We start from the raw sequence: 16400 nt of genomic DNA, 5'->3' as shown, positions 1-16400 counted from the left end.
TTTTCAGTAAATCCTTAATATGTAAACCCAGTGTACACACGAGGTTCTCCACACCCAGTAGCCCAGAACAGTGTCTACTAATGGGTATCCTCTTTCTCTGATGTATCCTTCCACAGGATGCAATGCAAAATTTTACAAGCTGTAGCACTGAATTTTGTGTGATACCAGTTGCACTCAGAGCCCTGTAGATCAGATATAAAATAATAGTTATTTACCATGGTACAATATAGTCTAGATACTATTTATCTTGGGTCATTCAACACTGTAACTTGAAGGCATGCTAAAAAGAAAGGAAGTAAATTTAGGAGCTTAAGTTACTGGGGTTTGACGTGGAAAGCTTAAGCTGCTTACAGATGTTTGATGTTTTCAGATATCTAAAAAGATTTATTTTAATAGACAACAGGTAGCAGATACAGTTCCACAGAGATCTGGTCTGTAATCTGTGTTGTTCAATGTGTTCATAAATAACCTGAAAAAGAGGTTGAGCAGAAGGATGAGAATGTTTTTCACACAATGCTAAGTTATTCAGCATAGTGAGACTAAGGAAAACTGTGAAAAATTACAAAAGGAACTTATGCAACTGGATAGCTGAGTAATCAAATGACAAATTAAATTATTCTTGATGAATGATGTGATAAATTGTGGGAAAAAAACATGAGGAAAACATGCGTATCTTCACATATTAAATGATAAGCTGTGGACTGAGCATTACCTATGAAAACTGAGTTTCTGGGGTCATGGCACATAAAATTTCGTGAAAATTTTAGATTACTGCTTGGGAACTGTCAAATCCATATTAAATGTTTGGAACTAGTAAAAAAAGAACAGAGAATTTAACAAAGCGCATTGCTATAGCCCTTGTATAAGGGCACAATTCATCCACATCTTGAACACTGGGGGTATTTCCAATACAGGAATTAAGAGGCACCAAATGAAGTTGGTAAGATTGATGTTCAAAACACAAGATCAGAAGTTTTAGTTCATTAGATTGTGTATGTGAGGAACAAATTCCAAAAGGACACTCTGAATGCTGGAAATGTGTATGGGTTGAAGAACAGTATACAGTGGTACGTGGATGAAAAACCTATTGAAAATTACTAAGCACACAGAAAGCAACCAGCTACACTGAAAATAGTTGGAGGAAAAGAGATTATTCTGAGAAAGTGTTATTGTACTTATTATATTCTTTCTTTGCCCCAAATAATTACTTCTGGACAATGTTAAGTTCATATGTTGATCTAAATAAACATTGGTCTAAGGCAGTATGGTCATTCTCATGCACTGTATATATACATACATACACACACAGAGACAGTACACCAGAATATATATATATATATACACACAAAGTACGTGAGAATATATATATACACACACAAACTTATGCAGGACATACTCATATAATAGAAAAATCTAAACATATCCATGCATATATCAAGATATGTTGCTTACAAAAACTGCCATCCTTAGTAAGGCAATGGGTTTCACAGGACAGTTAGTGCAAACTGGCAAAACAAAGTACAGTTCATTATTTCCATGACTATATAGCAATAAACATACACTGAAATTATGTTAATGCACAACACTAAAATAGCTTATAATTTCACATAGGAACAGGACTCTGAGTAGTTAAATATAGTTACCAGTTAATTATCCCAGCAGGACATAAAAAGGTTATAAAGCATATTGGTAAATCTGTTGGATATGTCTTCTTTTTCTAAATATAGTGAAAGATACCAGCTGAAGTATCTCTGTAAAATACAGTGATGAGCCTGATTCACCACTGGTATAAATTTACTGTTACAATTTCTATAGAATTCTCTCCTAAAACTTCGTTCCACCATTTTTTACATAATTGATCAGTATGCCTGCATTTTATGTATTTTCATTTGTTGATGTATAGTCTTTATCACCAAATAATGTTGTTGCTCATAATTGTCAAGAAACGAAGGTTGTCTGTGACAAGAGAAAGTATTTCAACAATTTGGATAGAAACTCATAAATCATAGAATCATAGAATAATTAGGGTTGGAAAGGACCTTAAGATGATCCAGTTCCAACCCCCCTGCCATGGGCAGCGACGCCTCATACTACACCATGTCACCCATGGCTTTGTCCAGCCTGGCCTTGAACACTGCCAGGGATTGAGCATTCACAGCTTCTTTGGGCAACCCATTCCAGTGCCTCACCACCCTCACAGTAAAGAACTTCTTCCTTATATCCAATCTAAACTTCCCCTCTGTAAGTTTTAACCCGTTACCCCTTGTTCTGAAAACAGGAAAAAAATATTAGGGTTTGGGGTATCAGTGTAGAAGTAGGCAATATCAAATAAAACTATATTTTTAACTTTTTTTTTTTTTTTTTACAGTAGTATATCTAGATGCAAAATTCTTTATAGATTTATCATTATTGCTAAAGTTAGGAATATTACATTTGTCTCAATAATTCTCTCATTTTATGTGTAACAGATACAGAAAAGTCAAAACATCCAAGGAAACAAATGTCAGTGATAAATACTTGGAATTAGGAATCCATGCTGTAAAGTTATACAACCATTTGTAAAGAGATTTCATTAATGTTTAATTGCTCCAGTAACAAAGTTAGGATCTTTGTTCATTAAATATCTGTAGAAAACACCTTTCTGTATTAAAGATAAGAGGAATGTAAATACCTGTCATGTTAATGGGTGATGATGTACCTAACATAGCTATATTTGCTATTTGATGCAAAGACTGATTCTTGGGAAGCAAAATCACAATTTATGTAAGGAAGGCAAGTGACTCAGTTCATGAAGTAATAACATGCACTATGGCATTGTCTTCTCAGATCCTAGATTTATTAGCGCTCACCTGATACCAGAGAGTGACAATCCAGAAGATGACAAAATCTATTTCTTCTTCCGTGAAAATGCAATTGATGGGGAGCACACTGGAAAAGCCACTCATGCCAGAATAGGGCAGATCTGCAAGGTAAAATGATTTCTTCATGTGAGATTGAAAACACTTGTAGGACACTTTGCAAGTGATTTTAGTAACTCTATTTTCTTGCCCATAAAATACTCAGTATTGACATTGGCACTGGGCTAAAGCGGAGATCATTCCAGATGAAAAATACTCAAAGATATATTATTTACTATTTTTCTGTTTGGGGAAGTTTCACAAACTATGATTTTTTTGTTTAAGAAGTCATAGGCATCTTCTGAGGCTTAGAATGTATCTGCAAAACAGAGAATCTTTTGCAGGAAATGTGATACTTCCAGGTAGGCAAAAAACATTTGAAGAATTTACTTTTTGAAGGAATGTTAATACCTTTTCATTCCCACATTAGTGAAAATCCTTAAAATAGAGGCAAAAGAAGATTTAATGAAACAGTTGTTTTAGGTAAATTTTAGAAATGGGCAACCGTTCAGAAGACCCTTAATGACTGCAGATTGAATCACTCATCCACACTGATAAGCATCCAGATATTTTTCTGACAGACTTCTGAAAAGATTTCTACAAATGAAATTGTATTAATAAATGTTGTAGCTTTGGCAACTACGATGTGTACAGTAAAATTTCATGTTAATCCATAAGCACAATTTCCATTTATCTCCTCAAAATCAGGGATAGCTGCTTGAAAAAACAATTACCCATCAGTATGGAGTCCTTGGGGCACTTTATTCATAAGTTTTGCAGCTATACAACTGATCCAACTGTTCTGGCATTTTGACCTACTTTGTTGACTGGCATTTCTACTTTGTTGCTACCAGTTAAGAATAATAAACCCCTTCAGCTTTACCAGGATCTGGCAGCCTGATTGCTCTGGAGCAAAATATTCTGCCTGGCTGTATGTATTATAGTATATAAAGAAGTTTAGGTTTGCCTTTAATTATTTTTTTTTATTATGTGCTACTATGAAATATGTCACAGTACAACGTAGAATTGAAGTAATTCAGAATTAGTGTCTTTGACAACAAAATAATGCTTTTATATGTAGAAGGTAAATTCTTTTTTATATAAGTAGCATCTTGTAGTTATTTACTGTATTTTCTCTGTATTCTGTGGATAGTTGAAACAAAGAGTGTTACTAGATATTCATGCAAAATGCTTTTGTTATTAGAATGACTTTGGTGGACACAGAAGCCTTGTAAACAAATGGACAACTTTCCTCAAAGCACGTCTGATTTGTTCTGTGCCAGGACCCAATGGCATTGACACACACTTTGATGAATTACGTAAGTGGCAGAAATAGTTTTGAATACAGAAATGTTTTCAAGTATTATACATATGAATTAAACTTAGTTTTCCATCTCTTGTTTTTGTTACAGAGGATGTGTTCCTAATGAACTCAAAAGACCCTAAAAATCCAATAGTCTATGGAGTGTTTACAACTTCCAGGTACAGAACGTATCATTTTACTTGCATGGAAACTTGGGTGGCTGCTTGTTTTAAAGAGGTCTCTTTGTTAAAAATGTTTTTAAGAAACACAGAATTTTCTTAACCTTTGAACTGAGAAGTCAGTGGCAGTAAGGAGTAATGAATTAGGTTTCTTATGAACAATGTACATCAACACTCTGAAGCTAGTAATCACAAAGACTATCAGTTTCTCAGGCTGTTCTTGACGTTGAATTGGCTTTTTATAGTGGGGATCAGAATTTGTAGCCCTTTCCACACAGACGTGGAAAAGCACAAGGATAAATATGCTTGCTTGGGGGCAGGGTAAAATAGAAAATCTGTGGTGTGAGAAATTGGCTACTCACAGAGATATTAGTAAAAAATATTGCTGAAATCTGGAACGTTTAATGGTCTTTCAGAAGTTCTGTGATTGAATCACATATAACTGTGGCTTGAGTGTTTTGGTTTCATTATGCTTTCACCAAGAACAGAACTATACTTGTAGCTCTGGCCTGAGGAAGGTTGGCAGCAGTGGCTGCATTGCCACAATTTTCTGTGAAGGACAAAAGTTTTAGTTTTTAAACAGAAAGAATGTTTCTAGTGATAACCAGGCATGGAAGAGAGAGATTTACAGCTCCTTACTGTCTTCTGTAAGAAACCTCAAGGTAAGAACACTGAAGTTTGTGTGTGCTGCCCAAATGACAGAAGAGACTGCAGCGACAAGTGAAAAAATGTGAAGTGTAGGAAAGAACTGAATAGTCCTCTTGGGATAGCCCTATTGAATTTTACTGAAATTGGGAGTTTGCCCTTCTGGGGGCAATATGTTTTAAAGGATGGAATAGCAGCTATCTACTTTGGAAAATGTCTGAGAGATTGTATCAGTTATGCTGAACCTTCACAGGAGGTGAGTTAGGATTGCTCTGAGAGCATGTCAAAGTTTTGATAACCAGCACATGCAATAAATTAGGAAGCAAACAAGCAGCTATTCCCACGTGTCTTCCACTTGATTAAACCAGCTGATAATTTAAAAAACCTGATTTGATTTCTTCTTCCCTTATTTTTAGTAATATCTTCAAGGGGTCAGCTGTGTGTATGTACAGCATGACTGATGTCAGGAGGGTATTTCTTGGTCCCTACGCCCACCGAGATGGTCCAAACTACCAGTGGGTTCCCTACCAGGGGCGAGTGCCATATCCACGACCAGGAACTGTAAGTACCCTAAGAAATACAGCAATCTCAAAAGGAAAAACATTATACATTTTATGGTCTTTGAGCTGAGATCCGTGAAAGAAACTGAAAAAAATGATGAAATGGGTAGTGTGGCAGAAGGGAAAGCCAACAGTTCCTCCAGATCCGAAATGTATTGATTTTCTTGTTAAGTATGAAACAGCAATAACAACTTCATTTGGATTTCAGTTTTGGCATTCATATTAACAACTTCAGAAGAAGTTTGTGCAATGGCTGGAGAACATTACTGAAAGTCATATGTTTAATAAATTGCTCTGCATTATCCTTTCCTTGGAATTTGTCTTTGTTCCAAATATTGGCTAAGCCATTCTTAGTGAGAATGAACAGAAAACAGAGCATCTGCCTGGCTTTTAAGAAACTTTCAATTGTTCTTGACATTAAATCTAGTGCAGTAAGACAGATATTTCTTCAATAGATGACAGAGTGACTAAAGTAATTTCTAATTTCCACTGGCATTTTAGGAAATCTGTGCTTCTGCCCATTTTTCTGTTTCTAGTTTGTGAAAGACTAAAATATCAGTGTATCTAAGACATCCATATTTACAATTCCCAACTGATATCATCACATTTTAGAAATGTTTCACGGCCTCTGAAATTAGCAGTAGGCTAAGAAGATGGGATATCTATGAAAAAAGCATTAATTGTATACATTGGGTAGCTCCTTAACTAGCATAAATCAGCTTGGCCCATTTAAGTTTTGAAATAGGATTGCTGAAGATTAAATATATACACATGTATATATTTAATATATATAAAGACATAAATGCAAATATATATAAAGACATAAATGCAAAAAATATAAGTTTATAATACTTTAAAAAAAAAAACTCCATAAATATAAACCACAAAAAAAAAAAAAACCACACACACACAAAAAAACCAACCTTGGGAATAATTTAGATCCCTTCTTTTAAATCATTGGGTTTTCTACATTTGTTGGTATGTTTTGAAATTGTTCTTTCAACCTGATCTTTCAACTGGTTTCCAACAGTTAGAGGATGTATATGCTCAGCCAAATGAGAATGATTTCTTAAGTAGAAGAAAACAGTGTCTCCCTGGCAGCCAGATTGCCCAGCGCTCCTCCTTACTCCCTCCGACAACTGCTAAAGGGATTCCCGACTTTTTCCAGAGTTAAAATACAAGCTCTGCAGTATAAGAGAGGTTTCATTTCTCATTTGATGCTGACCTTTTTTTTAATTACTATAGTTAATGCTGATATGTCAGAGGTTTATTTATAAGTTGCATTGGTTTACATCCCCATGGAAAATAGGAATGGGTAGAATTTTTTGCATTGTTTGTAGAGCTAATATCATCATCTTTTCTGTCTGACAGACTGAATAAATTAGTGTTTATTATTCTGTTTATTTATATTCCTCTTTGATTCCAGTATTGATTGACCTTTCCAGACAAAAAGCAAATAATAGATACTATGTAAATCTACAGACAAAGAAGAATGTTACATATTTCTGTTATGGAAACAGACTGAGATAACTGACTGCTATGCAGTGGCTCTGTTACATTCATTCTTCAGCAGAGATTAGACGCAACTCTGTTACTCTGTTACTGAAATTCTGAGTTAACAACTCAAATACTTGCCCTAGAGGATGGCAGCACAGCTCTGCCTGCTTCAGAACCTCTGGGTTATCTCAAGACCTGTCTGAGGGTCTTGAACTGAAATCCAAATGGGAGAAGTAATGAATGGGAAATTCCTGAGAACTAGCAGAAAAGCTGGGACTCAAATCTAGTCCCTAAGTGGCTGAGTGACCTAAGCCAGCACATCTTTTGCCAAAGCAGGAAAATGCAGTTAAATTACATGTACTTTTTGTCTTGCCACCCTCCCAGAATGGATTTTATGCTCATAATTTCACCATAACATGCTAAGATCACAAAGAAAGGGCGAAGATGGTCAGATTTCATTGTAACATTTTTCTTGCCTAAGTGCAAATGTGATCCCTAACTATACTATTCTACATAGCCCTGCAGTCACATCATGTAGTACAAGAGGCCGTGCCACTGTAAGTGATGTTAATTAAAGAGAGGCTGAGGTTATCAGGTTCTTCTAGCCCACCACCAGTGACTTTAATCCTGGTGTACACCATTTTGAAAAAGATGGATTTTTTTTCCTCACAGTTGTTAAAATCCTAACCAGTAGTACAAAACTGAATTTTAAAATTAGAGGGTTTTTTTTCTAAAAATTTTGATGCATTTTCAATGGCTTTGAAATCCTGTTGAGAATAAAGTTAAAAAGTTTTTAAAGCTCCTTTAGATGTCAGACTTGTGGCTTCCTTTTCCAAGAAATGGTGAAAGGGAAGGGAAAACAAAACCTGAGCTTCTTACAGTGAATCAGTTCCAGATCGTACTGCAGTTAAGCAGTGCTGAATTATCTAAGAAATTTAATAGGTGAGGAGCCAGCAAACTTCTTGAGCATCTGGTGACTTGACCAGTATGAGTAAAGAAAAAGGAAAGTTCATGGTTCTTTTGAGAAGTCAGAAAACTTTGTACACAGTTCTACAACAGCTTCACGTTTAGCAAAGATGTTGCCAGGATTTTACCTTTAAGGTCCATGGGACTTGGAGTTTTGTTTGGGTTGGGGTTTGGGGTTTTTGAGTTGTGTTGGGGTTTTTTTGTTGTTGCTGTTTGGTTGCATGGGGTTTTTTTAACCTTTTAACCATATTTAGGAGAAGAGAGAGGATTTCATCCTGAATTTGTATCTGACTTTCTGTGTATTCAGCTACAGAGCTCAGGGTTTCTCTGCTTCATGGTACCAAGAGTCTATCTTCAGTTATGAGCAAAGAACTTATGGTAGCTATTGACTTATGTTGAATTCCCTAATAAGCCAATGAGGGGATAGCATAGTTACCTCCTCCTGACTGATCAAAACCCCTGACAGCATGCTGGAGGTGAAGAATTCAAAGTGGGTGGATGTTAAATGCAAGAGTTCTTTGACTCTACTTGAATACAGGATCAAGTTTATTCCTCTGAACCTTTTCAGGATATTTGTATTTATGCCTATCTTTTGGAACCTGAAAACTTTCTATTTATTTCTTTGCTACCAGTGGAATTGATGAGGTATATAAGCATGAGTTCTGATGAAGCACCTTGCTGGTTAGCTTGACCTAGACCCACTGATACCAAAACCAGGCCTGTCATTAGCATCAAGGATGATATCTTTGTTGTATTTCCTGGTTTCGTGATTGTAAAATAAGTAAACATGGCAGCGCTGTCCTCTTCAGGACAACTAGTCCAGTCTAGCCTAGTCTACTCTTGTCTAGCCTCATTTTATTTTGTCTTGTCTTGTCTCATCTCATCTGGCCTGGCGAGTTCTGTTCTGCTTTGCCCCACTCCACTCTGTTCCACTCTGTTACTTTCTGTTCTCTGACTTCACAACTTTCAGTGGTCCCTTCCAACCTTAATGATTCTGTGATTCCATATGGTTCACGTGAGTTGAAATTCCTCTGCAAGCAATTTGGACTATTGATGGGCTAAATCTCACCTACTGGTGGTGCCCATTTCACTCAACTGAAAAGAGAGGGAGTTTGATTTAAACTTATTTAGTTTCCTAAAGTGGGGTGGGATGAATCTGATCCATAGCCTAGTCCAGGCAATGCACTTTAAACTTTAGAGGTAAAGACTCAAAGTTCCTATTTTTTGTTTTTTTATTCTCAGAAAAGCAGGGGATCCAAGGAGTAATCTAGTTCTCAGAATTGGAATTCTAATTTAAACACATAGAATTATGACACTAATTCTAGTTTTATGATTTTTCTACATAAAATATATCTTGGTCAACCTTGCTGCAAGTAAAAGCCTTTGTTCTAATAAACCAGAAAGTAAATATTCAGGCAATTGAAACACAGCTGAAATTCATTTACTAAAAATCAAAATGAATATTCATTTAATCCCTTTTTTTTATGTTTGTCCAGCTGCAATTAACAATGCTTAGTTCTTGTGTAGTGATTATTATACCTAGAACACTTTATATGCATTATTTAATTAATCATTATGTAATTAATCTGAGTAATTAGTATTGAACTGTAGTTAAAATATTAAGCAAGAAGTAAAGCAAACTTCAAATTGAAGTGTAAAATTTTAAACACAAGTTTTTAGACATACAAATGTTTGACCAATGTTTATAAATAGCCTTTCTGCTTTTCTCTTTGTAATATTTCTGTACAAAAGAGTAAGAACATAGAATAATAAAAAGGCTGGAAAATGTTGTCACAATAAAGTAGACAACTATCTTGCTTTTCGCTTAGTCTGCTCCACATGCAGTAATCAAATATTCTCCTTCCCTCCCTTCCTCCCTTCCATACCATGTAATGGAAAAGAATAGGGAATTTGCTTACTAACAAATATGTCAAAAAGGGAGAATTTACACTTTATATGTCCATGCTGGAAGCGTCCTTTTGCTGAGCATAACAACTACTCCTTTTGACAACATTGATTTTTTAATTTAATTTCTGATGAATTATTAATATTTGGATCAAGGTGATAGCAAAGACAATTGATTTCTTCTGCTGAGCATCCTGCAAGGTCTGGATTCTTGGTTAATAAGATGTTGTCCTCTAGGTTTTTAATTTAATTGGAAGATACCGTATACATGGATATAAAGGGCAAATTATCTAGGTCATTTTAACACCAGCTGTTTATATTTCAGGTTCAAAAGCCACAACATATTGTCAACTGGGTTTCAGAGTTTTACATGTCTTCAATAGGTATATGAACAAATTAGGTGTCTGTAACACCAAGTTCTTTCCTGAGTATCTTTGGACTACTGATTTAATGCCATTGTAGCTCATTTTCTCCATATATTTGATGTTACTAACACACTACTAATACCTATGTTAAAGTAACTTCTAGCTGTTCAAGAAACACCTGTTCTACAGAAGAGATGTGGGGAAATGGTGGTGATTAGCCACAGTCCTCAAGTCTCTGAGGGAAACGTGGTAGGTGAAAATGGAAGAATACTCTTGCGGCTACCAAAGCTGTGGTCTTACCTCTTCTTCCCTTTTCAGCCTCTATTGTTTGCTCACATTGGGAGAATATGAGCAAAATGTGAAGAGCAAAAGTACTTTTTACTGTATTCAGTAAGGACCAGATTCATTCCACAGGGACGTTGTGCATTACACAACAGTGAGGAGGTATTTCAGTTCTTTAGCAAGACTCATCTCACCTAATTGTTCACATCAGCAACATTTACAGTAGGCTTTCTTTAGAATCAGTGGAGACAAAGGATATAGATTTAGGGCATGACTCATTTGATTTGACTTAATGTTAACAGGATCCATGAAAGGTTGGACCAGATGACCCTTGAGGTCCCTTCCAACCTGGTATTCTATGGTTCTATGTTATTGGGTCTACATGGCTGACACAGGCTTGTTGAGACAAGCAGGAGTTTGAGAAGTCAGTAGAACAGGAAATTGTCCCAGTATTAAAGGATTTGATTAATCAGATAGGAATTGACTTCCAGTCAACTTCTGAAGACAGTACTTTGAAATAAGATGGTGGCATAATTGATTAATTTTGTGTTGTATGCATAACTAAATATTGAAAATGCATGTCTCATGTTGAATAATTTTAGATATTTTGGGATTTCTTTCTTCTGCCAGTTAAAGACTAATACTAATCAGTAAATGACTGAAAATTGTTTTGCACTGCATAGTAGTAAGAAAAATTTTGTATGAGGGTAATTTACATTGTGTTAATTATATTGATTTAAACCCAGAATGAAAAAAAAATGATACTTTTATTGACAGAATAAACTTTTGTTGTCTGTCAGGGCACATTTAGATGCCCTTTCATATTTGATTGTAGACTGCATTAGTTGGGATGTTTGTGATGATATTGATTTCTAATATGTTTCTAGTGTTCGACAACTAAAATGAAAAATATTTCCTTTTTTATTTCCAGTGCCCCAGTAAAACATTTGGAGGCTTTGATTCCACTAAGGACCTTCCTGATGAAGTTATAACGTTTGCAAGAAGTCATCCAGCAATGTACAACCCGGTATTCCCCATCAACAACCGTCCAATCATGATCAAAACAGATGTGGATTACCAGTTCACACAGATAGTAGTAGATCGAGTAGATGCAGAAGATGGCCAATATGATGTCATGTTCATTGGCACAGGTGAGAAATCTTGAATCTACACTGTATGCTCCTCCAGGCATTATGGACACATAGAGCAGATAAACTGAAGGACAGAACACAGGCAGAATGTTGTATACCTGTGAAAATTTGGGGAGAGATTCAAAACTGTGCATGTGGGGAGGTCTTTCTTATATCCATTCGCTGTTACAGGTTCAGGCTGCGGCCTGCATAGCTCAGTTCTTTAGGAGCTTTGCCAGCTGGATTAAGATCAAACCGTTCTCTTTTCAGCTACTGTTATTAGGGAATTTTATTAGAAATATCTTGCCTCATTAATTATAATTTAATATTAAAATGAGTCTTTTGAGGTACCCATTTTGAAGTGCAGTGTAAGAAGTAGTAACACGAATGAGGCAAGCAGCCAGGTACGAGAAATGTCTTGTGTACCTTTCAAGTACTTCAGGTATTGCCTTAAGATGTCCAGCTCTTATTCCAGAAGAGTGCATCATTTTACTTAAGATGAAGATAACTGGCACACACAAAATGTTTTAAGAAGCATTGATATTCAAATAGAAACATGACATCCTTTCCAAAGCATTTGCAGAATCTCACAGATTAGGCATTTTATAAGAGTGGAAATGTGCACACAGAAAAGACATTTTGTTCCAGAAAGGTAATAATGAGAAATAATAGTGACCAGAAATCAGCTGGCATACAGTGGCTTCAGAATAGTTTTAGTGGCCTCAGACTATGCTGATTAGCAGCTGGTGGATCTGCTTCTTCACCTTCGAAGATTTTCCATTAGTTGGCTGCTGTTTCAGTTACGTTGAATAAAAGTACTTAAAACTTCTATTGAACATAAATGCTAGTAATTAGACATTGGCATCATGAAGTCAAAACAAATCAAACTAAAACCCCACTGACTCTTTTCAGCTTTGGACCAAAAATATATGTCTGTATTATAACTCTCCAATTTTTTTTTATTTGCTTTAAGTACAGTTCTGGTACTCTAGACCTGGGGTCAGATTTCCAAAGCAATAAATCTCAAGGAATCTTTCATGTTGATGCCTGAATTATATTATGACTAAACTGAGAGCTGACGAAGCTTTGTGTACCAAACACAGTGCATGCATATCAATTCAGAACATTTACTGCAGGAAATGCATCTCTGCAGAAATCATTCCAGCTCTTTAAAGCTGTGAACTGAGTTATTAGATACTAGTGCTACAATATGTTCTTCCATAAAACATTGAAAAGTAGTTTTATATGATTTTTTTTACACAACATATTTTCCATCACACATTGGAGACTTCAGTGCTGTCTACAATTGAGTGTTTTGTGCCTTTCAACAAGTCTTCTATGACTTGCTTCAGCCCAGAAGAAAAAAAAAAATTGCAATAATCTCCTTTGTCTGCAATGTGAGGGAAAAAGCCCTTCAGCGTCCAGAGTATGATGCTGAACAAACATAAGGACCTTATTTCTTAAGCACAAGAGATGGTGTTTATCTTACCAAAGTTAGGCATTCAGTCTAAGATGCATTGGTTTCTGCAAGGGGATGAGATAAGTACTTCCAGAGAGAGATTCACTGTACTTTCTTCAAGACCTCAATTGGATTAAGGTGAATAGTTATGCAGAAGTTCCTGTCTGGTTTAGGACAGTACAGGAAGACTTGCTTAAACCTGGTCTATAGCTTTTAGATATCATTATGTATAGTGTTTCTCATCTAAATTAGTAAGGCAAGCTGTCCCTATGAAAGAGCTTCAATGATACTCAGCTCTTACCTTTGAGCTGGGAATTTAGGCACTCAGTTCCTGTAACCACTGATATTCAAGTGTGTGGTAACTGCTCTGGAACCCACCCAACATTGCTGATAGTTGTGCCCAGGAAATGTAAGAAAATTATTGAAAGATTATTACTTGCACTTGCCAAAGGAGATTTCAGCACCAAAACCCCAGCTTTGTAAGTGCATGTTATTATTTCTTGACATATTACTTTTGCCCATAGAAACTGTTCTTTTTGCAGCAGGAGGTTATACTCTCATGGAACAAGAACAGGCACTACAACACTTATGCTTGGAGCAGGAGCACAAAAGCTGCTCTGTGCTCCCCTGAGCTCACTATTGCAGCTTTCAGAATGAGGAAGGGGCATCTTCCATGCATGGGAAAGGAAAAGAGGCAGAACTGAGGCCCTGCCTGCCTTCTGCCAGAAAGCTGCACTGAGCTGGCTGGTCAAAGTCAAAGGAACCAGAAACAGATACACAATCAGTGTGTATTACATATTCCCCAAGCAAAGAACAAGTGGGGGAGCAGATTAGTGAGTCTAGTGACAGTCCAGTTTCCCGCTTGATGATCTGAACCTACAACAGAACCAGAGTTAAGCTCTCTGGGGTATGACTAGATTTTTCTGTGCAGGTCTGTCCCATCAGATTAGATATATTTCTCTGTATTTTCTCATTGCTTTTGCACCAATCTACATTATTCCCACATGCTGCTGAACTTCACTATGTTGAAGGAACAATTTTTTTTTCTCCTTTCCATTGAATGACTGTTGATAATTGAACACAACATAATTAATAGCCATGCAGTGTGGTCACATTTTCCTTTCCTGTGGGTGAAACCTTTAGCTGAGCAGTTTCTTTCCCACTGTGATTGTACCAGTGTATTTCACAATGGAAATAAAATCATATCAGCATGCTTGAAATTGTATCAGGGAAAAAACAGGATTTAAGATATGCACTTAATGCATATCCTGAGTGTCTGATGTTTGGGATCATTTGGCACAGTCGAGGTACATCTGTCAGTAAAGCAAATTAATAATGGTAATCTTATCTTACTGAGCAGAGCCTATTGATCCTAAAGGAGAAGCCCGATTCCATTTGTGTGAAATTGTCTGAAATACTACTCTGTAAAAATTGATCTAGAACTCAGATAAAGCCCCACTTTGGTACCTGTGGCCTGACCAGAGTCACTGTAGTGATTAACACAGTGTATCTTTGACCTCAGAGGCTTTCTTGAGCATCAAGCAACTGTAATTGTTGCAGGATTCACTTCAAAGTCAAACCTTTTGTTGAAACAACACTATGTAGGGAGCTTAAGTCTGATGAGGCTGTGATCAGGCTCCACAGTTTCCCTTGTGCTGTTTTATCAAAAATCCCCTTTTATTTCAGGAATTTTCAATGCATTTGCTGCATTGTGACTGAGGGCTAACAGAGAACACAATCATAACACATGGCTACACTGTTATATTTATTCTATAACAGTTCTCTTCTTTTACCCATAGCATGCATTTTCCTCAAAACCACAGTCATCAAATTACCCGGATAATTAAGGAAATGAATTCATCCATTAAATTACAAATATAACTAATGTTAAATTATCTATTGTTCTGAATTACTCTGTTGTAGAAATGTGGATATTTTTTTTCAACTTGGTTTAAAGTTTATATTGTATTTGCTCAGTATTGGTCTCAATATTCATTGAATTAAATATATCCAGTTAGTAGCAGTTACCATAATGAAAACCACTTCCAAGAACACTTATCTAGTATAATTTGCTAGTTGAGGTTGTACATGTAGCAGCCTAGATAAAAAGTTGTTTTTATGTTTTTTTAGAAGAAACCTGTTTTTTCCTTTTAAAAAGAATCTATGAATGAATTTGACTAGTGAAAGAAAGCAGTGAGGTGCATATTTCACGGAGAAAAAAGAAATACCTATTTCTAAACTTTCAGAAGTATGTACTAAGAAACCAAAATCTGCTTAAAGAAGAGCAGATGGGAAAATGAAAAATCTCAGTTCTACATGATATTCTAGGATTTCTAGAATATTTTAATCAAAATTCATGTAATTAAGTTGAAATACAAGAATTTTCTCATTAAATCAATAGCTTTTATGTTAGTCACGTTATAAAAACATTTTCAACCTGTGGATTCTATTTGTTCAATTTTATACATATTTTCAATGCAGAAGTGGCGCGTTGTCATCTTTTTAATCGGAAGTTTCAACTGACACACAAATATATATATATATGCACAAAATTTGTTCTGATTTTGTGTAATCAGTGTTGTTTTGAGAATGTTGATGTTCATAGTTTGGTTATGTTGAGAATTTTATTCATTTAAAATGCCTTATATTTTCCTGCTGTAGTATGTGCAACTTGAAAAGTCTTCAGGGACATAGTTGTTATTCCTATGATAGGTTTACATGGCACTACACTTGGCTGGCTAAAAAGAAAAGTCACATGCAGAGTGTTTCCATTTCAGAGAGTCTGGAGTGATGTGTACCAGCCTAGAAATGATTCTCTTTTTTTTTTTTTTTGTTTTGTTTTTGTTCCCTGAAAATTCTGTTCATGGATACAAACAAATAAATCACAGATGCAGAAGCTGTGAAACAGAGATGGTTTTATGTCTCAACCACGTTCATAAAACCAAAGGCTGCAGCTCTGGAATTTCAAGTGTTGGCCTTGTTAGTGTTAAAGCCAATTGCAAAACTCCAAGAATGTAAATGGATATAGTATTAAAATGCTGGCACACATTTATTTCTAAACAGAAGATACAAGTTATATTGCTTTTTATCCCTCAGCAAAGACCACTGTCTAACACAGAGAGAAATATAGATGCCTTAAGGGGCTTATACATCTTTGGCACTTTGTTTGACACAGGGAAGATCTCATGTACTTAAGAGATCTAACAGCTTCA

General features: G+C 35.8%; 1 protein-coding gene across 1 annotated transcript in view; it reads left to right on the top strand.

Annotated features, from left to right (window-relative positions):
- Positions 1 to 16400, top strand: part of SEMA3A (semaphorin 3A) — a 174029-nt gene that overhangs the window by 133160 nt on the left and 24469 nt on the right. The window contains exons 7-11 of the mRNA XM_065667262.1: positions 2827 to 2969; positions 4102 to 4216; positions 4310 to 4379; positions 5441 to 5585; positions 11531 to 11750. Of these exons, the coding sequence (XP_065523334.1) occupies positions 2827 to 2969; positions 4102 to 4216; positions 4310 to 4379; positions 5441 to 5585; positions 11531 to 11750 (693 nt within the window). The remainder of the gene's footprint in view (positions 1 to 2826; positions 2970 to 4101; positions 4217 to 4309; positions 4380 to 5440; positions 5586 to 11530; positions 11751 to 16400) is intronic.

The sequence above is a fragment of the Lathamus discolor genome, chromosome 1 (genome assembly GCF_037157495.1).
Source record: "Lathamus discolor isolate bLatDis1 chromosome 1, bLatDis1.hap1, whole genome shotgun sequence".
NCBI lineage: Eukaryota > Metazoa > Chordata > Aves > Psittaciformes > Psittacidae > Lathamus > Lathamus discolor.
The sequence above is the reverse complement of the archived record's forward strand: the minus strand, read 5'-3'. Positions and strand labels throughout refer to the sequence as shown.